General features: G+C 47.0%; 1 protein-coding gene across 1 annotated transcript in view; it reads right to left on the bottom strand.

Moving 5' to 3' along the window:
* The window catches only part of XDH (xanthine dehydrogenase), a 77,639-nt gene that overhangs the window by 2,664 nt on the left and 50,181 nt on the right, over nucleotides 1–24,794 (bottom strand). Inside the window, 15 exon segments of the mRNA XM_039530071.1 lie at nucleotides 879–1,046; nucleotides 2,072–2,260; nucleotides 3,657–3,722; nucleotides 4,429–4,543; nucleotides 5,915–5,967; nucleotides 7,815–7,889; nucleotides 9,924–10,052; nucleotides 11,891–11,986; nucleotides 12,670–12,751; nucleotides 16,059–16,204; nucleotides 16,726–16,917; nucleotides 19,575–19,661; nucleotides 20,421–20,508; nucleotides 22,051–22,184; nucleotides 24,384–24,508. Of these exon segments, the coding sequence (XP_039386005.1) occupies nucleotides 879–1,046; nucleotides 2,072–2,260; nucleotides 3,657–3,722; nucleotides 4,429–4,543; nucleotides 5,915–5,967; nucleotides 7,815–7,889; nucleotides 9,924–10,052; nucleotides 11,891–11,986; nucleotides 12,670–12,751; nucleotides 16,059–16,204; nucleotides 16,726–16,917; nucleotides 19,575–19,661; nucleotides 20,421–20,508; nucleotides 22,051–22,184; nucleotides 24,384–24,508 (1,745 nt within the window).

Here is a 24,794-nt window from a genome sequence, read left to right as displayed (position 1 = left end):
AAGATTGTATAGATACATTATACACACACACACACACACTCTCTCTCTCTCTTTAAAATTGTACCGATGTTGTTATCATTACTTTAAATTAAAAATGAAAATATTTCTAACAATCTATTTTTCATTGTTTATGCTATATATTTTTCACACTTCACTCAGTATAGACAGTGTGCAGTGTAGTTGTAGCTATGTTGGTCCCAGGAGATTGGAGAGCAAGATAAATGAGGTAATATCTTTTATTAGACCTATTTCTGTTGGTGAGAGAAACAAGCTTTTGAGCCACATAGGGCCCAGGAAGAGCTGTGTGTGTCTCAAAAGCTCGTCTCTCTCTCACCAACAGAAACTGGCCCAATAAAAGGTATTACCTCACCCACCTTGGCTTTCGGTATAGGCTGGTCAGTTTCACTTCCGCTTAAAGCCAGGGTCAATACTGAGCTCTGTTGCACTAACACTGTGATGTAGGGGGTGGGTTTACAGCACAGCAGAAAAATGTATAAATTAAGGAGATAAAACCTGCATTCATTGACAAGGTTTCCATCCATACTAAATTTTGCAATGTCTGTTCCCTGCCATGAAATTTTATTCTGTGGGTGAGCGGTATCCTGAATTAGGTGGATAATGTCCATTTAACATACTGAAGTCACAATACCACATTGTATGGAGGCCCTTCTTGTAATGGAAGCTCTCCATAAGCAGCTAATGTTTGGATTTGCATCTCTCTTTCAATAGCATCAAACCATTGGACGCTATCTCTATTAAATGTCTGAATCTGATCACATGATCTGCCCCACAGTGACTCATCTACAACCTGGGATGGAATAGTGTTGTTGAATCGGATCATGGAACATTATGAAGCTGAGAGAGCCTAAATACTGTACCAATTTGGTGAACATGTCGACGCAGGCATTGCGGATCCTCTCCGGGGTGGCAGGGCTGTCTAGTCTGAATGGCCCTGTCATGCCAGATTCTGCCCTTGCAGCGAAGATGGCATCTTTAATGGCATAAAACACAGAGGCAGACAGGAACAGGGGAGGCTCACCAACAGCCTGGACAGATAGAACACACAAGAGAGTCAGACTGACCCCAAACAGACTCATCATAGTCTGGATTGTGGGTCTATTGGAGGGAGAGGAGGAGCTAGCAGAGGTCATTAGCTGTTCAGCTTACTTTTGAGTTCCTTCCTCCTTTCCTGCTAACAGCATGAGTACATGATCATGGTTAACATTAATAGACAAAAAATAGCCTTACTGATTTGCAAGCATGTTTCCCCGGGGCCAAGGAGAAGGAGATGGGTGGGGAGACAGACAAGGTATAAACAAATATTTAGATAATAATGTTCTGGGGTCTCTTTGTGTGCCCCCTTGAACTGACAGTAAACTGGACACTCTTTGAACCTGTGCTAGAGTCATATGTCAAGCTGCATACCACTCAGTCCTAACAATATGACCAGCTAAAGAGAACAGAGACGATCTGCAATGGCAACAGCTGAAGAACATTTACAATACATTATTAACCCCTTATGGCGAGGGACCCTGCAACCCCGAAGAAAAAACAGTACTCTGCAACCACTGGGAAAAAAAGATAATGGAATTATAACAAATCTCTGGGAGTAACACTTTTGTAAATCTGTAGCTTGACATGTTGCGTACCACAATTGCTCAGAGCTTTCAGAACAACAGGAGGACTAGAACTCAGAACATCTGTGCTGAAAGCATAGGCTACTTGAGCGAAAGAAGAATCTTTATTAGTGTTAGCAGAATAGGGTCTAGGACACAGGTGAGCAGTTCAGATTCTCTCCAGTACAGGGCAGTGGTGATAATGTATTAGCCATTTCATCATTAAATCTTTTAATATGGGTATTATCATTCATATTAACTATTACTGGTAGAAGGAATGCAAACAAACCGATTATAAGATGAATAGCTAATCAAAACGCTCTGATCTCTTCAAAGCCAGATACACCATTAACCTCCTCATTACTGTAAATGCGGTCTCTTTGCACAACACTGTTAACAAGTACAGCCTCCATGGAAATAAGAATTAGTAGAGCATGTGGATGTCAGGAGGATACCTTGGATGAATAAATTGCTTTGCTGTTTGGACAGTCCCGGAGAAGAGAGACATTGAACTCTGTTGGAATGTCTCCAAATGCTGGGATCTTGTACATTCCAGGCCCTCGGGTATACAAGTCTCCTTCAGGGGAATAGCGCAACTCCTCCAGGGTAAAGAGCCCAAGGCCTTGGATAAATCCTCCCTCTACCTACAAAAGAAAGAAAGACTAGGTCACATTCTTCTTTGGGCTCCTTCACACAAAAAAGCAACGATTAGTCCAAATGGGACTGTTCTGGCCAAATTCCCATATGGATAATTACATTCTGTGTCCTAACATTTCACTTGCATTTGCAAAATGAGGAGGTGCTAGGCAGCTGCAGAGGCCTGGCTGAGAGCTCTGGGAGCCCTCACCACCTATGGGAGCTTGGTGCTCCAGGGTTCCCCCCTCGCCCCCAGTTCTGAGCTGAGAGGTACCCCCACCACCAGAGGCTGGGAGCTGCGGGGTTCCCCTCACCCGCAGCTGCTTGGAGCCTCCAGCGCCCATGGCGGCAAGGAGCTATGGGGTCTCCTGCCTCCCGCGACAGCCAGGAGCTGCATGGTGCCCCCTGCTACCCATGAAGGCCAGGAACTCCAGGGTCCCCCACCACCTGGGATCTCTGGGGGTTCCCTGCCGGCAGCTGGGGGCTGCGGGGTATGCCACTGCCCATGGCAGCTGGGAGCTGCAGGATACCCATGCCACCTCAGAGCTTGGGGGCCCCGTGGCCTTGGGTGGTGGGGATACCCTGGAGCTCTGGCCGCCCCAGGCAGTGATGGGACTCTGCAGCTCCCAGCCACCTGTGGGTTGAAGTCATGGAGGCCTTCAGAAGTCACGGATTGGTTGACTTCCATGACATCCGTGATAAAATCGTAGCCTTACTCAGTACTGCTAGTTACTGAAAAGTGTTACTGTACAGAAGATAGAGGAAAACACAATCACTGCCCAGGGAGCTCACAAGCTAAACTATTAATCTAGGTTTTAATACAGCTCCCAGCACCACTTGGGTATCAGAGCATGTTGGGCACTGATCCTGCAATCCTTACTGATGTAAGCACTCTTTACTCACACAAAACACTCCCATTGACTTTGACTGGACTACACTGGGGTAAAAACGGCAGGATTGGGGCTTAAATTAGCCATCATACATTGCAGACACAAAACATGCCAGATGAGGATCCAATCTTAAAGCAGTGCAAATCTTCTCTTCCCCCCAAACCCAGTATGTTCACTTTCTCTAAATTCATTCCTCACTTGGGCTGAGGTATAGAAAAAAACATCAATGTGGTGATAACTGAAGGCCACATAGGAGTCTTAATAACCAATACCAAACAAGAGGATATTTCCCTCCTCCCCCAACAACCCTGTGTCTATTCCTGCTCCAATTTTGGAGGTCAGTTATTTCTCACCAGCCAGCCCAATATGCTTCTCTGTTTATACCTGCAGTGCTATGTTTGCAAAGTTATGGCCCGTAGAGAGAAGAACAGGAGAGGTGGTCTAGAAATGGCCCACAGCAGCATAATTTCCCAACTAAACAAAATGAGGGTGAATCGGTGACAGTAACACTTACCTGTCCTATATCTATGGCTGGGTTCAGGCTGGTGCCAACATCCATTACTATGTCCGTGCGAAGGTTCTGAAAGTTACCGGAAGTAAAGACTAAATAAGCACAGAGAAAAACTGATCATTGAGCCACTGTGACTTTATACTTTTTAGTTAAGATATCCAATACTATCTACATTTTGGCCAGTGTTTCTGTTTTCACACATATATGTGTGTGGTATATAAGGACTTCTCACTCCCCATGGGTCAAATGTTAAACAAAGCTGATTGTTCTCTTTAAACTTAATATTGAGCCTGAAACCAAATTCAGCCCTGGGGTAACTCAAATGAAGGCAATCCATTTTTATCAGAGATCTGTTTGACCCATTATCCAGGTTGCCAGTGATCAGTGCTTTGTATCTGAACACAACAAATGAAATCGATGTCATGTTCAGGCAAGCATTTTTTAATAAAAATTTCCCAGCCCTACTTTTCATGAGTAATTCAATTCTCTAATCTTTTACTGCTGCTTTAGGCTTACATAGTGCTGGCACCTTTGATTTAACAACCTCAAATGGCTCTGCAAGGCTCATAATACACTTGTGAGGTAGATAATTATTAATATATTATACCAGCTTTACATACATTGAGGAACTGAAAAGTTAAGAAATTTGCTCTGGGTCACAGTGAGTCAATGGCATAGCTGGAAATAGCCTAACTCCCAGTCTTTGATCTAACCACTAGACCATGTTTTCTTCACCTTAACTACAGAGGGTTTTTTAATCATCTACCCCACTCACCTTGTGGTCACCTGTCAGGCAGTCTATCTCAACCTCGGAGCAAGCAACCCCATAAGAGAAGTAATTGAAAGGACTTCCTTCCTTTTTCTCAAAGTCATACCCAATGCCAGGAACACTTAACAGAAAGAAAACAAAACATTTCTGATTGCATGAACAGCCAAAATAAATAAGTTATCACTGAACCATTTTGGTCTTCATAAGGTTGTATTTTCTTATACTTCACCCATTTTCCCTCTGTGTAGACTAGATATGCAGAAAGTAAAAAAATAAGGAAATCCGAGGCTATCCTGCACTTCATAAGTGTAGTAAGACTCCGTGAAGGATTTTTATCAATCAGTTGTTTCTCTGGAACATAAACATTTATAATGCTCACATACAGTCCCAATCCCAAGAGTCCAATATTAAATACTTTATGCAAGGCATAAATTTGTGCATGTCCTAGAACTAGTTAAATTCTGTGCTGACGTGAAATGGAGACAGAGAATAAGACTGAGTTGTGGAGCGATTCATTTTTTTGAAGTAGTTCACAGCAAATCCTGTGTTATGCAGCTGTGACCGTTTATGTAAATACTGGTGTTTTGTCAAACACCAAGGAAGCCACGTGGCTCGGAGACAAATGCATTTCAAAGATGCCATGGAAACTGGTCACATCATACATAGTATCTATTCTCAATATCAAGTTTAATGTTTTGTGATGATTCCTATGCCTTTTATAATGATGGGGTTGGGTTTGCCTCTGACATTAAGGCTGATTGATGGGAGAAATGTTTCATTTTAGAGCTACACAAGAACCAACATAAAAAAGAAAAACCGTGTTTTTAAAATGTGAGAATGAAATTGAAAACAATGGAAACAGCTCATGCACTGGAGGCCAGAATGTGGCTTTATTTAATTGACTGCCTCATCTAGTACCATTCTGAAAGCAACAATGATCCTTTTGGAGGTTTTCCTAAGGGGCAAATTGTGATCCCTTCTCCATTGGGCATGGAAAATCTAAAAGGCAGATTCAGCCTTTTTCTGATCTTAATGGAAGGCAGAAAGCTGTGAGCCAATTGCCTTGCAGACCCCTGGGTCAGATTCACTTACATCTCTTTAAATCTGAACTAACTCCACGGAAGTCAACAGAGTTACTTCAGGTTTATAATAATGAAAATGAGATCTGAATGTGGCCCCACACTTGTCTCAGAGCTGTGCTCCACCAATGACTCATCTTCCCTAGCTCAGGAGCATGCTTGAGAGTAGAGGTGTGGCTGGTGGATGGGCTGCTACAAGCATCCCTCAGCTGACTCTCGCCATGTAGGCCAGGACGTGCAACTGCTGAGATGCCTACTGCAGCCTTCACCAGCCATAATAGCTGCAGAACAGCTTCATGACCTGAGAGGAGAGTAATTATCCACACAGTGATCATCATGGAACGCTCCTGCACATAGACTATGTGACTAAGCAAAAGTATTACTGCACTACCCCAGCTTTAATACTCACTCACCTATAAAATCCTGTGGCTGACAGGCTAACACAGTTAACATAGGCTGCTCCCACCTGATAAAGTAAGCAGGTTTTTAAAAAGTTAGTATTAAACTAAATCTTGTACAATAACCTTCTGAGACTGCATTCTGGGGAAGCCCGTAGCCCACATACTCAATAGGGCAGTGTTTCCCAAACTTGGGACACCGCTTGTGTAGGGAAAGTCCCTGGCAGGCCGGGCCGGTTTGTTTACCTTCCGCGTCCACAGGTCCGGCCAATCGCGGCTCCCACTGGCTGCAGTTCGCCGCTCCAGGCCAAGGGGAGCTGTTGGAAGCAGCAGCCAGTAGGTCCCTCAGCCCACGCCGCTTCCCACAGCTCCCATTGGCCTGGAGCAGTGAACCGCAGCCATTGGAAGCCGCGATTGGCCGGACCTGCGGACGCGGCAGGTAAACAAACCGGCCCAGCCTGCCGGGGGCTTTCCCTACACAAGCAGCGTCCCAAGTTTGGGAAACACTTTAATAGGGGATGACAGTCACAGTAGAGCAGAGTGAAATATTGATTTTTTGGGAGCCAAACATCCTGCAATTTCTTGATTTTTTCATCTTTCTTGAAAGGTCTGCACAATGGTAAAAATATCCCCAAGCACAGGAGACCTGGAACTTGGAATCTGGCTGGGCAATTAACACATGGAGGTTTTTCAACTTCAGTAATCCTTGACAATACAATACGAGGTGTGCCCATTCTTTAGATCAGGGCCGCCCAGAGGATTCCGGGGGCCCGGGGTCTTCGGCGGCGGGGGGCCCTTCCGTTCCGGGACCCGCCGCCGAAGTGCCCCGAAGACCCACGGCGGGGACCCCCCGCCGCCGAATTACCGCCGAAGCGGGACCCGCCGCTGAAGTGCAGCCCGGTCTTCGGCGGTAATTCGGCGGAGGGGGGCCCCGCCGCGGGTCTTCGGGGCACTTCGGCGGCGGGTCCCGGAATGGAAGGGCCCCCCGCCGCTGAATTACCGCCGAAGACCGAGCTGCGCTTCGGCGGCGGCCCCCGCTTCCGCCCCGCCCCCAACCTCTTACCCCCGGCTCCCTCCTCACCCAGAGTCTCAGCGCCTCGCCGGAACAGCCGCAGCGTGTGGCCGGCGGGGCCTGAGCTCCGTCCCGCTCAGAGCCACGTGGTGAGGGGGCGGGGCTGGGAGCTCCACGCCGAGCGGAGGGAGGGGAGCTCAGCCCGGAGCTCCCAGCCCTGCCCCCTCCCCACGCGGCGCGGGGCGGGGCGGGGCGGGGTGGGGCTCAGGGGCCCCGGCGGAGACTCGGCGTTTGATGCGCTGAGGCTCCAGGAGAGGGGCGGAGGCGGGAGCCCCCGCTGTTCTCTTGGGGGCCCCTGCGGAGCCCGGGGCCCGGGGCAAATTGCCCCCTTTGCCCCCCCCCCCTCTGGGCGGCCCTGCTTTAGATGTTGGAGTAAGGAAACTATTGTCCCCACTGAGGATGGCTGAAAAGTGTCCTGGAAGTTTCTTACAGAGAAGTCTTATTTTTTTCACAGAATCACTTTGCTGTGAGCAGAGATTTCATTCTCATCAGGACTGCAATATGACCATTGAGATACAATGGAGCCATCTGGGATTTTTCTCTTAACTTCATTAGAGATCAGACTTCAGTACACCCAAATTAGTTATAAGCAGGTTCCTGTGTGAGAAATCTTCCTTATAAAACCACAAGTGGAAGCTAGATGTCACACCTTTGGAGTTTACCCCTCTCAAGTATCCTCTTCCTCCCAAGCTAAGTTGCTGCTACACTGTCTATCCTAGAGCCTCCTGGAACCTTTCCTACAGGATGAGCAGGGATGGCAGATTTGTCTACATGCTTGATTTACCAACAAAATAATTCTCCGAACAGCCCACATCTAATTGGTACCAGGTATAAACAACTTACCCAGTCCTTCCAGGAGCCTTTGGGGTTTGAACATTTGAATGGCTCTAGCCTTTCTAAAATAGTCTGACACGCTTTCTAAAAAAGAAAACAAAATAAAGAGCAACACTTTTTAAAGTAGTGTAGTGAGGCGGTGTGGCTTCCCGCCATCCTGGAGCGGGACGAGCCCATCTGGAGACCGGAGTGGGTGGAGCTAGGGAGCTCAGAGCCCACCCCTCAGATGGCAACCCAGACGTATAAAGGCTCGCCCTCAGAGCTCACTAGGGAGCCAGCCGCCGGGCAGACCAGACGTCTCCAGCCTAGCCCACGACTGGGAAACCCCCACGGACCAAGGTGCACGCCAGGACTGGCCTGACTGCCTGGCGCTCACTACCCGGAGGAGTTGCCAGACCTGCCCTGTGCCCATTACCCAGAGGAGTTGTCGGGCCGGCCGCTCGCCCACTACCCTGAGGAACCCATGGTGCTGGACCCCCTGGAGGACAACACCCTGACCCGGGTACTACCCGAGGGGGAGTCTGGAAGTATCCCAGGGGCAGCCAACCATAGTCTGGCTGCAGCACTGCCAGAGCCCATGTCAGTGTGTTGTGGCCAGGATCCCCACTGACTCAGCAGTGAGTTTTCTGCTGCTGCTAGGGCCCCACGCTGGGATGCAGTGGAGTGGGAGGGCCTGCGTCCCCCCTGCCACCCAACTCGCGGGTGGCCGTCTCCCCCTCTCCCAGGCCTTGGAGGCTCGGGCCTACTGTTATTGCTCAGCCCTGCCTGAGGGCCTGAGCTCCTGACTGCGTATTGCCCCGCCACGACCTAGGGCCTGGGCTTGATACTCTTTGTACTGTTACTGCTCAGCCCTGCCAGAGGGCCTGAGCCCCTGACTCATTGCTGCCCTGCCCTGACCCAGGGCCTGGGTTTATTGCTACTGTTTATACTGCCAGTGCTCAGCTCCTGCCGGAGGGCCTGAGCACCTGATTCACTGTTGCCCAGCCCTGACCCAGGGCCTGGGCTTACGGTGCTTATTCCAGTTACCACAAGGGCCGCCAAGAAAGACACCCGCGGCCGGACTAATTCCTCAAACCTCAGCAGTGTGCAGTGAGCCGGTGCGGCTCCCCTCCTCCCGGAGAGGGTCGAGCCCCGGCCAGCACCTCTACAAGTAGGTCTTGAAAATATGAGCTTATTACACAATTGTTCACAGTTACCCTCTGCCTAAATCAATGTTGTCCTTAGGACACTGACGTATCATTAAATGGACAAGGTTCAGTAACTGGGAGAGCTGATCATAAAGGCATGGTTTGACTGGGAAATAAAAAGATTCTAAAGCTGATTGGTTATGTTTGTGATAAAGGGAGATCCCAGTGATGGCACATGGCCGGGCCAATTCTAAGGGTGGGAAAGCAGGGTGGCCGTCCGGGGCACCAGCTTGCAGGGGGCACTGTACTGCAGTGGCCTGCCATTTTGGCTCAGCTCTGATTGGCTGGCTGTGATGATTTTGTTTTGTTTTTTGGCTCAGCCACTGTGGGCAGGGGTGCCAAAAATGTTTTCCATCCTGGCAGGCAAAATGGCTAAGGCCACTCCTGTATAGGGTCTTGTGAGTCATGACACACACTATTGGATGGATTTTAGTTTATAAAGAAAACTTTGCCTATTTTAATCCCAGCTGGCCACTTGAAAATATCTAGCAAGGCAAGCTTGTAGCAACATGGAAATAATTCACCATGCCTTCGTGCAATTCCCTATCCCATGCAGCATGCCTGTAGATTTGATGCCAACTGTAGTCCCCAACCCACCTGCATGTTAACAGTGTACCATGCTTGCAGTTAACGCCACAGACATTACTAGGAAGCTATTTATTTAAATAGCTGCCTTTCTTCAATTTACTAATTGGCAATGGACTGAACATGAGAGTTTCATAAAAACCTAGAAATAAATATGGTCATTCATTATCTGCTGCATCCTAATAATTGTGGCCATCACAAGGAATTATGAGGTATTGCGTGTTTAATATTTCCTTTTCAAGGACATTGGGCATCCCATATCTTTTTAAAGAAACATGTAGACAGCATGTTTTTCTGTTCTGGAGCCCTCGCCTAGATAGAGGTTTGAGTTACTCAGTTGCCTTACAAGGACAGCCATCCCATTGATGTCTGCGCTGACAGAAGCGGCTGTTGCAGAGGTATTTGGAACTGTATTAGTGCTGGTCTCACTGATGTGAATGCTGGTGGTCGGGATTCCCAGAGTTTTGCTGGCAACCTGCAGAGCAACAAAAAATGACTGTCTCATGTACATATTTGTGAGGCATGCCTTTCCCTATCCACAATATCCATGCTGCAACCTTCTCTTCTCTCCCATCCCAAATTTCACCTATTTTGGTTGTTTAGTTGCTGGAGTTAGCTCCAGGTTTGTCATGGTCAAGCCTGAGAATTTGTGTGTTTGTCAAATGTCCTTACAACCATTTCATTATTCAGACTTTTTTTTCTCCAGCCCAAGATTCAACAACTGTAGAAGATAGAGAGGAAAAAGTCTCAGTACATCACCTAATCCATCTTCTTGCCAATGCAAGAAGTTTCGTCACATCTAGCTTTAAATGCCCCCAAACAATGAGGGGCATATGCTACCTGTACATATAAAATATGGAGCAATATATGCAGAAAGTGCCCTTTAATTTCTATAGCATTTATTGCAGTTACTGTTTCTGTAACCTTCCAGAATTTACACCCACCCTGGGTATGGGCACTCCTGAGCTCTTACTGCAATTTTCCATTGGCACTGCAAATTTCAAACTCAAAAACATTACGATCTACTTGGCACTCTAACTGTTTAAATGAGCTATTGTGCAAAAGCTTCTGGTTATCAGAAGATGATGCTTGCTGCAATACTGTCCTGTTTGAACAGGTCACAATGACTTCCAGATAACTGGCTCTATATATGTTATGTAGCATCACAGACCAGGTTATGGGAAATCATGGTGAGAAGGAGGGATGGAGGAGCCCAGAAGTTTGGGGTAAAAGATTTCTAAACATCTCTCTCTTTGACGTGAAATAAAACCTTAACATGTTCTACGAGTCTTAGGGTGAAATCTTGGCTCCTCTGAAGTCCATGAGAGTTTTGTCATTGACTTCAATGGAGAGAGGATTTCACCCACAGAATTCTAGAACCCATTAAGTTCTAAAATGTTCTGAATTATGGGTTTCAGATTCCCCTATGTCTACCAAAGCCTTTTAAAGATAATTAAACCAGATTTTAATTTTGCTTATCCCAATGTAAATCTAGAGCAGGGATCAGCAACCTTTGGCATGTGGCCCATCAGGGAAAGCTGCTGGTGGGCCGAGACGGTTTGTTTATCTGCAGTGTCCACAGGTTCAGCTGATCGCAGCTCCCACTGGCGGTAGGTTGCCATTCCAGGCCAATGGGGGCTGTGGGAAGCGGCGGCCAGCAAATCTCTGGACCCGCAGCCCCCATTGGCCAGGAACGGTAACCCGTGGCCAGTAGGAGCTGCGATCGGTCGAACCTGCGGATGCTGCAGGTAAACAAACCATACCGGTCTGCCTGCGGCTTTGCCTGACAGACCGCATGCCAAAGGTTGCCGATCCCTGATCTAGAGTAACTCCATCAACATCAGTGGAATTCCTCCAAATTCACACTGCCGTGAAATCAACATCTATCTTCATTAAAAGTTTAACAAGATATGTCAAAATACAAAAGACAAAGAGAAATATTAGTTTAAATATCATGTGAAAATTATAGTTTTATAGGATCAAAAAGAAAAGATGTAGCTTCTTCTGGCAATAAAGAGTACAGCTTTATTCATACTGCATAGTCTGCACAGCTACATTAAACTGAACATATTATTGTAAACCAATGTGTATAGATAATGCAGATTATAATCTTCACTTCCCATTACAACACCATTTTAGAAATCTAGCATTGGTGCTGATGCAATGAGGGTGATTATTAGAGTTTAGGTCCCTATGTAAACCTACAAGCCATTACAGCAGCTCCCTTCTGCCTGTTGAAAGAATATTAGGGAAGTGAGATTGGAATTTGTTTTAAAAGAGGTCTCATGCTAATGGGTCTAAACTCATCATTACCTGGATCATCTTGGTGTGAAGTCCTTGACCCATCTCAGTCCCACCATGTGTAAGCAGCACTGAACCATCTATATACACATGTACCAGAGCCCCAGCCTGCAACAGGGGTTATTAAAAAGATAAAGGGTCACCATAAATGAGCTAGTAAATTACCTGGCAGATTTCAGTTCCAGGGCACACAAATAAAAGCAGACTTTGGGACTAGCCTAAAGAGGCAAATCTGGTGTAGAAGCTACCAGAGTCAAACTCAGGGGGATCATGCTCCTCTTTGGTATGACGCTCTGAGGCCAACGGTGTTCAGACTCACAATGAATTTGGCCCACGATCATCAGTATAACTAGGTTCAAATTACAGAATCAAAACATCAGCCACAGTTTTCAGCTATGGGAGCTGGATGAGCCAAAATGAACCTGCTGTTAGTTACTTGTGAAACAGAGGAGCACCCTCTCATCCAAACCTGACAGCGTCACCCAAAACCCAGCTAGCCCAAGATGGTGTATGGACAATAACGATTACTGAATTTCAACAAAGCCAGCATGCTTAACACTGCTGTTATTTTTTAAGAGATTGGGGGGGGGGGAGCATGAAACTGGCTGTGTCGTAGGGTCTTCTGGACATATTTAAACCAGTAACTGTGGCGTATAATGTCTGCATTGGTTTTGAAAGAGTCATGTCATTTATCCAGTGGGGACTTTCAGAGAAGGATACAGAAGGAGAACCTGGACTGGTGAGCATAACATCTAGTTAATCTCCTGCAAAGTTTAATGAGACTTGCGGACCTGATTCAAAAAGGAAAGAGTGAAGCTGATCCCAAACTTCGTAGGAATAATGGCTATCCCCCTCTTCTTCCAGCGATTTTGTCTGAAAGAACAAAGCACCGTTAGTGCTCCTTCAGCTCTCTTCTGTCAGGCTTTCATCCTAAGTAGGACATTGTGCTTTCCTCTAATTCAGTAAAGACAAATACTATCTACTACAGTAAGGAAGGAAAAAAATCAAATGCACAACTACAAAATGGGAAATAATTGGTGAGGCAATAGTACTGCTGAAAAAACTCTGCAGGTTACAGTGGGTCACAAATTTAATACGAGTCACCAACGTGATGCAATTGGGAAACAGGCTGATATTCTGGGCTATATTAACAGGATGGTTGTACGATGGGTTGCCAGGCATCCGGTTTTAGACTAGAACACTCGGGAAAAAGGGATCCTGGCGGGCGGCTTGAGTCAGCACCACTGACCGGCCCATTAAAAGTCTGGTCAGCGATGCAGCAGGGCTGAGGAAGGCTCCCTGACTGCCCTGGTTCTGCGCAGCTGCTGGAAGTGGCCTGCATGTCCCTGTGGCCCCTAGACGGAGGGGTGATCAGAGAAGCTCTGCGCGCTGCCCCCACCCCCAGCACCAGCTCCGCAGCTCCCACTGGCCGGGAACCACAGCCAATGGGAGCTGCAGGGGTGGCACTTGTGGGTGTGGGCAGCATGCAGAGCCTCCTGGCCCCTCAGCCTAGGGGCTCCAGGGACATGCCGGCCGCTTCTGGGAGCTGCACAGAGCCAGAGCAGGCAGGGAGCCTGCCTTAGCCCTGCTGTGCTGCCGACTGGGAGCTGCCTGAGGTAAGAGCCACCTGGCAGGAGCCTGTGCCCTGAACCCCCTCCCACACCCCAACCCCCTGCCCCAGCCCTGCATCCCCTCCTGCACCCTAACTCCCTCACAGAGCCCGCACCCTTGCCCCAGCCCTGAGCCCCGTCCTGCACCCCAAACCCCTCATCCACAGCCCCACCACAGAGCCTGCACCCCCAGAGAAAGCCCTCACCCCCTCCTGCACCCCAACGTCCTGCTCCAGGCCAGAGCCCCCTCCTGCACCCTGAACCCCTCATTTCTGGCCCCACCCCAGAGACCGCACCCCCAGCAGGAGCCCTCACCCCCTCCCACACCCCAAACCCCTGCCCCAGCCCAGTGAAAATGAGTGAGGGTGGGGGAGAGCAAGTGACAGCGGGAAGGAGGATGGACTGAATGGGGGCAGGGCCTCTGAGAAGGGGCATGGCAGGGCCTCGAGAAGGGACGGGATGGGGTGTTTGGTTTTGTGTGATTCAAAAGTTGGCAACCCTAGTCATGTGCAAGTCACAGGAGCTTATTGTCCCATTCTAGGCAACACTGGTGAGGCCTCATCCTCGAGTATTATGTCCAGTTTGGAGCACCACACTTTAAGAAAGATGTGGGCAAATTTTGTTTTTAAAAAGACCTCTGGCTGTCAGCCCCGGGTGACTGGGGCTCATGCAGAAGGCCCGTGCACACCCGGGAGGTGGGGGTAAAGGGGACAGGTGGAGCTCCACCCCCCGGACTGGAGCTCTCCTTCCCACCCCTCAATCCCTCACCAGGAGGAAGTCCAGGCTTGGGATCAGGCTCTCTTTCCCCTCACCAGGAGGCAGCAGGGCTCTGGCTGTCAGCCCCAGGGTGGCAGCAGCAGTGCAGAAGTAAGGGTGGCAATGGGGCACTAAGTCTGCTGTGAAAAGTGATGACAAATATCACTTTTCACATTGCTTCTGCGTGGCTGCACCCTTACCTCTAAGTCTGCTGTGAGAGTGATATTGACAAATCCATATTGCCACCCTTACTTCTGTACCGCTGCTGGCGTGCCACAGCCTTCAGAGCTGAGCACCCAGCCAGCAGCCGCTGCTCACCACTCTGCCTTTAGAGCTGGGTTGCTGTATATGTCCTTGGCGGGGGCAGGGCACATAAACTACTACAGACACAAAGAAGGGAGGCCCGATCAACTAAGATTGAGAACCATTGGTTTAGATATTAGGAAAAGCTTTCTAAGTCTAAGGCTATTTAAGTATTAGAATAGGTTACCCAGGGAGGTTGTGAAATCCCTGTCATGGGAGGTTTTTAAGAACAGGTTAGACAAACATCTGTCAGAGATACCCTACATATATTTAATCCAGCCTCAGTGCTGGGGGATGGGCTAGATGACCTCTCAAGGTCTGCTGTGACAATTGGTCTATAACTTTAGCTTGCTTATATATTTACCATGGAAAGTGGGTCAAGTTATTTTCAAGAAGGAATGTTACAAACAGATGCAAAAGAACCAGACAGAGACTAAATTAGTCCAAACAAAAAGCCACATTGATATAATCCGAGGGCTGTTGAAATTATGCTTGTTAAAAAACAAATGATGTGGAGCCACAAGTTAATGAACCAAAATTAGTGCGTCAAATATTAGGCCTAATGGGTGAACAAAATAATAAGGGGATGGGCTGTTCCACCCATTACACCCTTTATGGGTCCTTAAAGGAAAAGACTTTTGGAGGGGGGGGGAGAAAATACAGAAAGAGCAGAGGGAGAGGAAGATCTGATGGAAGCTACTGAGGTGAGTTTCACCATCCTATCTGCCACCCCCACTATCTCCTTCGCCATCCTAATCCTGAGGGATGTCCTGACCAGATCAGGCCAGAGAGAGAGAGAGCCAAATAGCATTGCCACCTCTACCGGCACCATCTGAATCCCAACCACCAACTGGGATGAAATAGGATCAGGCTTTAACAGCAGCATCAACAACAGCCCATCTCATCTACCTTCTCTTTCCCCAAAAGGATAATTACCCTCTTTGATACCATCTAAGAGATTGTCAGACAATCCTAAACACTCTCTCCAGCTAAAAGGAAAGGGAACAAGGGATGTTGTTAACATGAATGCCTTATTTAATACTTCACATTTTACATGTCTTAACTGTTTCTCCTTCTTTTCTGTATCTAATACAGGGTTAATATAAGATTTTTAATGGTGTGCTCGCCATAGTTCTAAGCAGCCTCATGTCTTTATATCCCAAACCCCTAACTTTGTTTAACACTGTTTAATGTTGGACACTGGCATGGTTACATTAACACCTGGGGCCCATTTAGTTCATCTAACTCAATATAACAGGCCCATTGCAGCCCTATCTTTCTAGGATACTAATGTAAAGCATTAGGCCAAATTAACCCCTGGTGCAAGTCAATAGGATGACCTTGACCCACTATAGTACTAAGGGTCCTTCCCACAATGGGACTGAAGAGACTTCAAGAAAAGAAAAGGGGGAAAAAAGTTACACCTTTACCACATGACTTTGACTCTAAATCACCCAGGTTACTGATTGGACTTTAGTGCCTGTTATCTCGGCAGAGAGTAAAACACCTACCTATTGAATTCATCAATGATTTTCCTTCTGTGGTAATAATCTGAGTTCATTAGACACTCTTCCCAGCATCTCCGCAAAGTGAACTCTTCAAGCTTTTGGTTAAAATGGGTCAGGTCTCCTTCATGGTAAAGATTCAGCTTTCGCACCTTCCCAAAGAAAGAAACATTGATAGGGCTCATTAAGAATAATGAAATCAGTGCTTTAGTCCAAGTCTTTTTATTGAATAATATCAAGAACAAAGGACTTTAATAGTTCCTCCTCCTTTTCTGGCTCCACTGAACAATATGTTGAAAGTCCATGATTCGTTCATGAGAACCTGGTGACAAGAATTTAGAGTGGGATTTTCAAGAAAGCCTAAGGGATATAGGAACTCAAATTCCTTTTGGTGGGATTTGGGTACCTAATTTCCTTAGGTCCCTTTGAAAATCCAAGCCGTAAAGCTGATGTTACAGAATGAGACACAACTGAAATGACAAAGGAAATTCAGTGAGGCAGAAGATAATGATCCAGGTTGCAATTTGGCCTATTGACTTCAATGGGCACATAACTGGGACCCATGGCAAAAACAAACAGAGATTTCCGGTGCTTAATATCTAGTTGTAATTGTGTGTCAAATTCCCAAGACTTAGCTAAAATGCTGCACTGTACTGTTTCAACTGATTTGTACCTCCTCTGCTGGCAGACCACATGTCAGGATAACGTCACTCATCCAGCACTCAGTGACCATCATTCCCTGGGGACCTCCAAAGCCACGAAGTGCTGTGTTGGCGGGCAAGTTAGTCTTGCAAACTGTACCCACACCTTTGACGTTGGGAATGTTGTAAGAGTTATCCAGGTGAAACAAAGCTCTGTCCATCACCTGATGAAAAACAAATACAAAACGGAGGAGGGGGGGAGAGAATCAGTTAACATAAATCCCATGTCATATTTTACATGTCTTGCTAAAGCAGTGATATGATTCAATAAGGCAGCAAGGGGTAATTTACAAAAGGATGACTGCTTTCAGTGTGAGCCTGGGATGCAAATCACCCCGAAGGAAGGCAGTGAAGGAAGCAAGGCCAGGCTCCAACCTGGACTGCACGGGCACACGGAGTTGGCTGGCCCCAGAAGGAGGAGCTTGCTGCAGCTTCCCAAAAGATAGCGCAGCGTGTACACACACCCTGTGCTCTATGGAGCTCTAGGAGGTATTGTGACTCCTGGAGCAAAGTCCTTCTGAAAACTCCTCCTTGGATGGTGCTGCCCCACATTGGCCCCTACTCTGGACTGCAGCTAAATGCCACAATCCAGCCCTTATAGAGGCACTATTTGTGAGCCTGACTTTGCCACCCTGACACAGGTTGAGTAGTATGTTACTGAGCAAGTAGCCCTGCTGGCTTCAGTGTGAGTAAGGGAAGCATAATCTGGGCCCATGAGAATGAGGACAACTACATGAGTAAGGGTGGTCAAGTAGTGTTTGCAGGATCAGGTCCCTTCCCTTCCTTTCTGTTTTGTACAGCACCAAGCACACTGCCAGCACTAGGGTGAGGTTTTCAAAAGCACTCAGCATAGGTGCAACTCAGCACCCACTCAAGTCCAAGGGAGTTCTACCATTAACTTCAACAGGGACTGGTCCTGCTTTTGGGGATTGGTCCTGCTTTGAGCAGGGGTGTGGACTAGATGACCTCCTGAGGTCCCTTCCAACCCTGGTATCTATGATTCTATGAACAGAGTGAGGCCAATGCTGAGCACTTTTAAAAATCCCATCCTAATTTAATAACAAAAGACCCTTAATGGGCAATGAGCTAATCTCTGCGTGAAGGGCCAAAATCCATGTGCTGTTACGTAAAAACCTGATACAGGCTGTGTCAGCAATTTTTACAGGCCCAAAGTCCAGAGTTTGGTCAAGAGGCCAGAGGCCCAGTAAACAGTGGACAATATTAGCTAAGAAAAGCAGAGCAAACAAAAGACAACCTTCCTTTTTACTAAGATAAACTTGGTCTGCAAAAGCCAGATGGGGAGCAATAATTGGTACTTTTATCTGAAGCTGCAAACAGGCCAAAGGAATGAAAGGAGCCCATTATGTTTGTGTCCACTCGTCGGGCAAGAGGAGGTGGCTACTCTCCCCACACATCAACCTTGAGTTTATGGAAGAGGTTCAAACATGTCAATATGAGATATGACATCCTCCCTCCTGCTTCCCACAGATACCATTGCCTGCTTTTAGAAGCTCAAATGAGCAACATGGAAAAACAGTTTCTATTGCCATATACTTTTCAAATATCTTTTTGTTTTAACCCCTAGGTATGTACCTGTTGGACAATCAGAAGGACTACCTCATTCCTATGGAACTGAAATCAGAATGCAACATATATATTTTATACTAATATACTTTATACATTGTTTAAAGAAAAACACCTGTGTACTAATTGTATGTTACTTGTTAACCTGAAACCATGGGCGGAGACATTATGTAATCTTTGACTATTGGCTACTGTACTTACCTTGTCTTGCTGCTAGACCTATCCAGGGGCTTGGGACCACCCACCCCCTCACTTCCCTGCGCCCATGGAAAATCCATATAATCCTTTGTAATCAATTGTTTGGTAGTGTCTCTGAGCCTAATAAGCAAAGTGACACTCCGCCAGCGCTGTGTGTAATAAACCCACATGCTTGATTCTACACGGTGTCCATTTTGTTCCTTCACTGCGCTCCCATAGAGCATGCCCACCCAGCTCACGATGAGTGCAATGGGAGCGACCCTGATGTAATCCAGGGCAAAATGGGTCCCACATACAAAATGCAGGTCACTCTAAGAACCTGACTCCAAAATTGTGTTTAAAATTGTTGAAAAGCTACTGTAGCTCTAAAATTCCATTATTGTACATTTTTACATTCGTATAATCTAATGCATTTAAACTAGGTGTACAGAACAAGTGAATCGGTTTTTTTGCAATATGTTGTTTTACTATTTGTAATAATTGAACAGATAAAATCATGTCCAAATGTTAGTCCGTGGTTGCAGAGTGCTTTGAAAATATAAAGCACTGTATAAGCACTAAGTAGTACTATCAATATCAAATAAAGACATGCCTGGTCATTTATTTCATTATATAGTAACTATGACTGTAGGAACTACATTGTTATATTGATGATACAGTATCCATATTGCACTGTGCAAAAAAATCTACTGCCACCGCCATTTGTGTTATAAAGTAAACTTTCCTGAAGTCTCTTGCACAGTCTGAATTCTTACAGCCATAGTGAGGATTGTGTACCATGTGCTATGGCAGTCCCTGCTGGAGCTGGCTCAGACAGCAGTTATTGGTACTGCAGAATGGGCACATTCTGTCTTCAGTTACAATGGAGAACAAAATGAGTGAGTGTTGCTGGGGACAGCTGAAAATGAATGCAACTCTGAAATGAAATGTGACAGGCCTCAGTCTCTAACATGTAGAAACACTGAGACGAGCGTCTTTCCCAACATTTCTGTCAGGTCGGTTTCTCTAGTTAACAGCCAGGACATTTTTTCCTACTTACGGGCACAGAAAGATCTTCAGAGTTGCCCCCGTTGCTGTAGTATGACACCTTCAAACTATTGATTTTACCATTCTTCATGAAGCCGACCTGTGTAAAAACAGTCCCTTCAGGTTTATCCTCGCTAGTTGCTTAAGACCATACAACCCTTCCTACTGACATCTTGACAAGAAGATCTCACTCCTCAGGTAAAGAAGACAACATGTCATAGCAACAACTTTGTTCCAAAAAAAACACCCAACCCTGAATGGCCCTCATGTTGATAAAAGGTGGCAGCTTGTCAGGCCTGGTGGGTGATGTCTTCTGCTTAGTCACAGAACAACTACATCATAGACAGTACCACTGGAGGCTTCTCTCACAAAGGGCCCCATCAATGAGCCTCAACCTTCCCCCAGAAGAAACACCTCTTGAATGAGTGTCATTCATTCATGGTGGCCAAACCCTCTTTTTTTCCCCAAAAAGAAAAGTCAAATATAAAGAGAAGCTCAGTGGGGTTTTGAGAAGACATGAGGTACCAGAACTTTATATCAGTGAACACTAACAAATTCATGGCCAGCTAAAGAGTGTTACATTTGTCAATATGCCACATGCTGTGGTTGCAGTGGAGACAGGATTTAGATACTTCTGCTCCAAAAGCTCAGACGCTTCCTTTTTGAGCTAAAAGAGAATCTCAGTTAGGTGTCAGTAGAGTAGGGAATATGACCCAGGTGAGCCTCTCTGACTCTATCCAGTACAGGTCAGTGACATACACACTAGCTAGTTCATTACAATACCTCACTACTCAATTACACTCGTTAACATGACATTATCTAGATAACAGATGTATATTTCTTCACAGTATCTGTGTACCTTATAGATTCCCAAAAAGGAGTGTCTCCCACCAGTAATCAGCATATCCTCATCTCGATCCAGCATGCATCGTACGGGGTGACCAGTCCTGTTAAAGGATACATTGATCATGCTGAGATCATGTTGAGTCTGAAACTTGCTACCTTCTTGGCACAAGGAACGACTTCTCTCTTTTTGTAAGATTTTTCATTACAACTAAGCTGCAGATTGTCAGTGGCTGCATGAGCTAGGAAGTAAATCACCTGGATTATTCTCTTTCCTCTCAAGCAATTAGCATTATTGATGGGCAGGAGAGGCTAAGATCTTTCTTCTTATAAGGTGGGATTTCATGTTTTATATTCTTGCAACAGTGCCTAGATATCAGGGCTTCTTAGAAACATGAGTACTAATCATTAAGTAGTTCATCATTAATTAACATCCTCTAGCCAACTTAATTATGTAATGGTGCTAAGAGCAACTAGGCTTCTGTTTGACAGCCTGGCTTTAGCTGTTTAGTTATTTAAGCGAGTTTACATTTCATCCCTTAGGAGGAAGAGTTGTTCTTCCTTGTCTAATGAGCCTTCTGCCTTTCTTCTGCTTTTTCTGAGGTTTCAGAGCAGGCTTACAGAGGACAGAGGAAGAACAAATAAATTGTATTACTGATTCCTCAGAAAAGGCAAGAGACGTTTCTCCACCACAGCAACTAACCCCAGTGGACTCCATCAAAGTTACTGCTGCAGCACAGGCAGTATCCTTGGCAGAATGCATCCCAGCTTTATGACGGGCTGCACGCACATCTCTCACTTCAAAGTACATATTCAGTTACAAAAATGGAAACTGTACAATTAGAGATGGGCCCCCATCAAAGCTCCAGAAACAAAAACCTTAAATTTTGGGTTTGTTTGAAATCCTGATCCAAATTTTACAAATGGCCATGTTCTTTATGATGGTGTGAACCAAAACCCCAGATCCAAACACCCCCGAATTTGGAAGCATTTGACATTCAGGTTCAGTATTCTGTAGGTTGGGCCCATCTCTAGGTACAATCAAAAGGCCAGAGGGTACACGGAAAGAGCAGGCAGAGAGACACCAGTGGCGGTGTGGGGATAGTAATAACAGCATGGATTATAGTGGGGAACTATCATATCCCTGTCAGTACACAGTGTGGCTGAGGTAAGGTTTGTGCTGGGTTCTGAAAGCAGCTGGGGAATCAGGGAAGTGAAAGAAGGGGACCAAGCATTTCAGATATAGTAGCTATATGGAAACACAGAAGGATCAACAACGTGGCTTTATTTCCTTCAGGTTCCCTCAGTTGATGTTAGAGATGGCTGTCATCCTGCTGCTCTGCCCACCCTATTCACATGCATTAACAAACCATTCAAGGGCTGCATCTGCTTGAAAGCCGTTTAAACTCCCCTTTCCAGCTGAGGATCCTATCAGTGACCTACCCATGGGATTCTCAACCCTGTTAAAAGCCTTTGGGAGTGAGAAGCTGAGAAAGATTCTGGTCCAGGAAGCAAGTGTTTAAGCACCAGGCCTGAATCACAAGCATGCCGACCTCCCTCATCTTGTTAAAAAGGACAATGGTATGTGACTCCTGGGTCTATGCAGTAGGTGATAAAGGAGCCCACCTCTCAACAGCAAAACTTACTTGAATGCAGCCACAGCTACTGCTGTTGACACAAGAGTACTTCTGGACTCCTTGCCTCCAAACCCTCCTCCCATTCTCTTCACTCGAACTAAAATTCGATTCGCTGGGACCCCTAAAGCACTAGCAACACACTCCTAAAGGGAAAAGGAAATAGGTTAGTCCTCCCATCCTTTGTCTTGTCTGCTTAGATTATGAGATCTTCCATGGCAGGGCCTCTCTCTCACTATATGTTTGTGTATTATCTAGCACAGTAGGGCTCTGACCTTGGTTGGGGCCTCTGGGGATTATAAATGAGCTGCTTCCCCCACTCAGCCTGAAGCCAGGTATCACATGGAAACACAACAAAACGTGTGATGGAAAACGTGGCCAGAAGGTCTTTATGTTTTGCTTCTCAGACACATTTTGGATGAATCCCCAGTACTGGCTGGAAGTTTTGAAGGGTGACGGCAGCAAGAGGTGCCTGCATTCCTGCAGTGTGCTGGTGTCCCTGATCCAGAAACCCAGCAGCAAACACTGAAACCGGGCCCCTCACTTCTCCATAGGGTTTTCCATCTTCAAGGTGGGTAGAAATCTGGTCTGTGGTGGAATAAATGGGTTGCTCTGCCCAGTGTGAGAAACTTCCTAACCCTCCGAACCAAGTGAGAGCTCTGCAGATCCTCAGAGTTACATATCCTGCAAAGCCCAACGGGCTCTGTGTTCTCACCTCCCTGTCTTCATGTGGCTCCCATTCATCCAAGAATCTTCTCTTGAATCGGCGGGGTTGGGCCCCTTCAGACACAGCTTTCCTTGAGCTTTTCATCAAGCTCAGGATGTGATCTGTGTTTGCATAGTCTTTTTCAGACTGCAGGGCTGTAAAGGAGCTCCTGCTACCCCAGTGTGCACTGGGCTTCACCATGCCCAGCTGTGTGTGTGTTTGTCTGTGTGCGCACACACGCGTGTGTGCACCAGGGCTGAGGGAAGGGCTAGAAGCCTCCTGAGCAGAGGCTGGATACGGAGTCTTTCTCAGGCTACCACCCATAATGGCAAAATCACCCCACAGTTTGAGATAGGCCCAAGATCTGAAGCATGAGGTTTAATATCCCTTCCAAAAGTTTTACCATAATTAATAATAACTATGGATATTCCCAATAGCCATATAAAAGTCCAGTCTCTTTCTGGAGTGATTGTAGAGCTCATTGGAGGTACCTTATTGGCCTTCTGTCTTCAAGGCTTTAATTTATCCACAAGAATACAAAAGCACAGGCAGAGCCAGTGCTAGCTCCCCGCATTTCCCTGCTTGGTCTGAAGTAGGGTGACCAGATGTCCCAATTTTATAGGGACAGTCCCGATATTTGGGACTTTGTCTTATGTAGATGCCTATTACTCCTCATCCCCTGTCCCGATTTTTCACACTTGCTGTCTGCTCATCCTATTCTGAAGGGATCACCCCTAGAGAGGAAAGGGTCATTCCAGTTAATTGGGTTTTATACCACCCCCTCCCTATAGTGCAATTCAGCCTCTGTGCCCATTCAATCCTTGGCCTCTCTGCTGAGATAGTCAACAACTAATGCAGGGGTGGGCAAACTTTTTGGCTTGAGGGCCACATCGGGGTATGAAAATTGTATGGTGAGCCATGAATGCTCACAAAACTGGGGGTAGGGTGTTGGAGGGGGCAGGGGCTCCAGCTGGGGGTGCGGGCTCTGGGGTAGGGCTGGAGATGAGGGGTTTGGGGATACAGGAGGGGGCTCCAGGCTGAGACCAATGGGTTCAGAGGGCGGGAGGGGGATCAGGGATGGGGCAGGCTGTTGGGGCACTGGGGGGGAGGGGAGGGGAGGGCTCTGGCTGGGGGTTCGGGCTTGGGGTACAAGAGGTGGCTCTGGGCTGGGACTGAGGGGTTTAGAGGGTGGTAGGGGGATCAGGGATGTGACAGGGGGTGCAGGATCCAGGCAGCACTTACCGCAAGCAGCTCCTGGAAGTATGTCCCCCCCTTCGGCTCCAAAACGCAGCCAACCCATGACCCTGCTCCCCAGCGGGAGTTGAGGGCCAGATCAAAAGGTGTGATGGGCTAGTTGTTGCCCACGGCCATAGTTTGCTCACCCCTGGATGAGTGCAAGCTAAAATGGAAGGGTTTTTTGCAACATGAACACTTGCCACCAGGAACTGGATTGCCACTGATGACCTAAATGTAAAAGACTTTATAGCCTAGTCCCTCTAGGGACTCTGAGCCTGCTTTCTATTTTCACACAAGAGAAATCTAGCATCTATTGCAGATGAACAGTTTATCCCACTCTAATAGAAGTGATCTTCGCAGCACCAAATTCAACATGGACAGCTGGGTGAATAAAAGAAGTTACCTGTGTCTTGGTAGTATTCTGGGTGGACACAAACAGTTCCATCTCTCCATCTTCACCTTTAGGCACGGCAATGGCGCAGTTAGTCTCCAGATAAAAGTGTTCCTGCCCACCAATGTATATTTCCCCTACAGAACCAATGAAAAGGTGTGAAGAAACATGCAGGCTCTGCTGGACAGGACAGTAGGAGACTGTATAAAGCCCAGGAGCTGACAGCAGAATGGGGCTGCAGGGAAGTAGTCTGCAGTCACTCCCTGGGAAAAGGGAGGTGTGCGAGGGGCCAGAGATAGGTAGCCTACAGTTCCTCCCTGGGAGTAGGGAGTTTGGGCTGCCAAACCCAGAGAAGGAGGAGAGCCAGAAAGGTAGGAGAGGCCCAGGGGAAAGGCAGCAAGGTATAGGATATCAGCAACCAAG

Source organism: Mauremys reevesii, linkage group 3 (genome assembly GCF_016161935.1).
Source record: "Mauremys reevesii isolate NIE-2019 linkage group 3, ASM1616193v1, whole genome shotgun sequence".
Classification (NCBI taxonomy): Eukaryota; Metazoa; Chordata; order Testudines; family Geoemydidae; genus Mauremys; species Mauremys reevesii.
The sequence above is the reverse complement of the archived record's forward strand: the minus strand, read 5'-3'. Positions and strand labels throughout refer to the sequence as shown.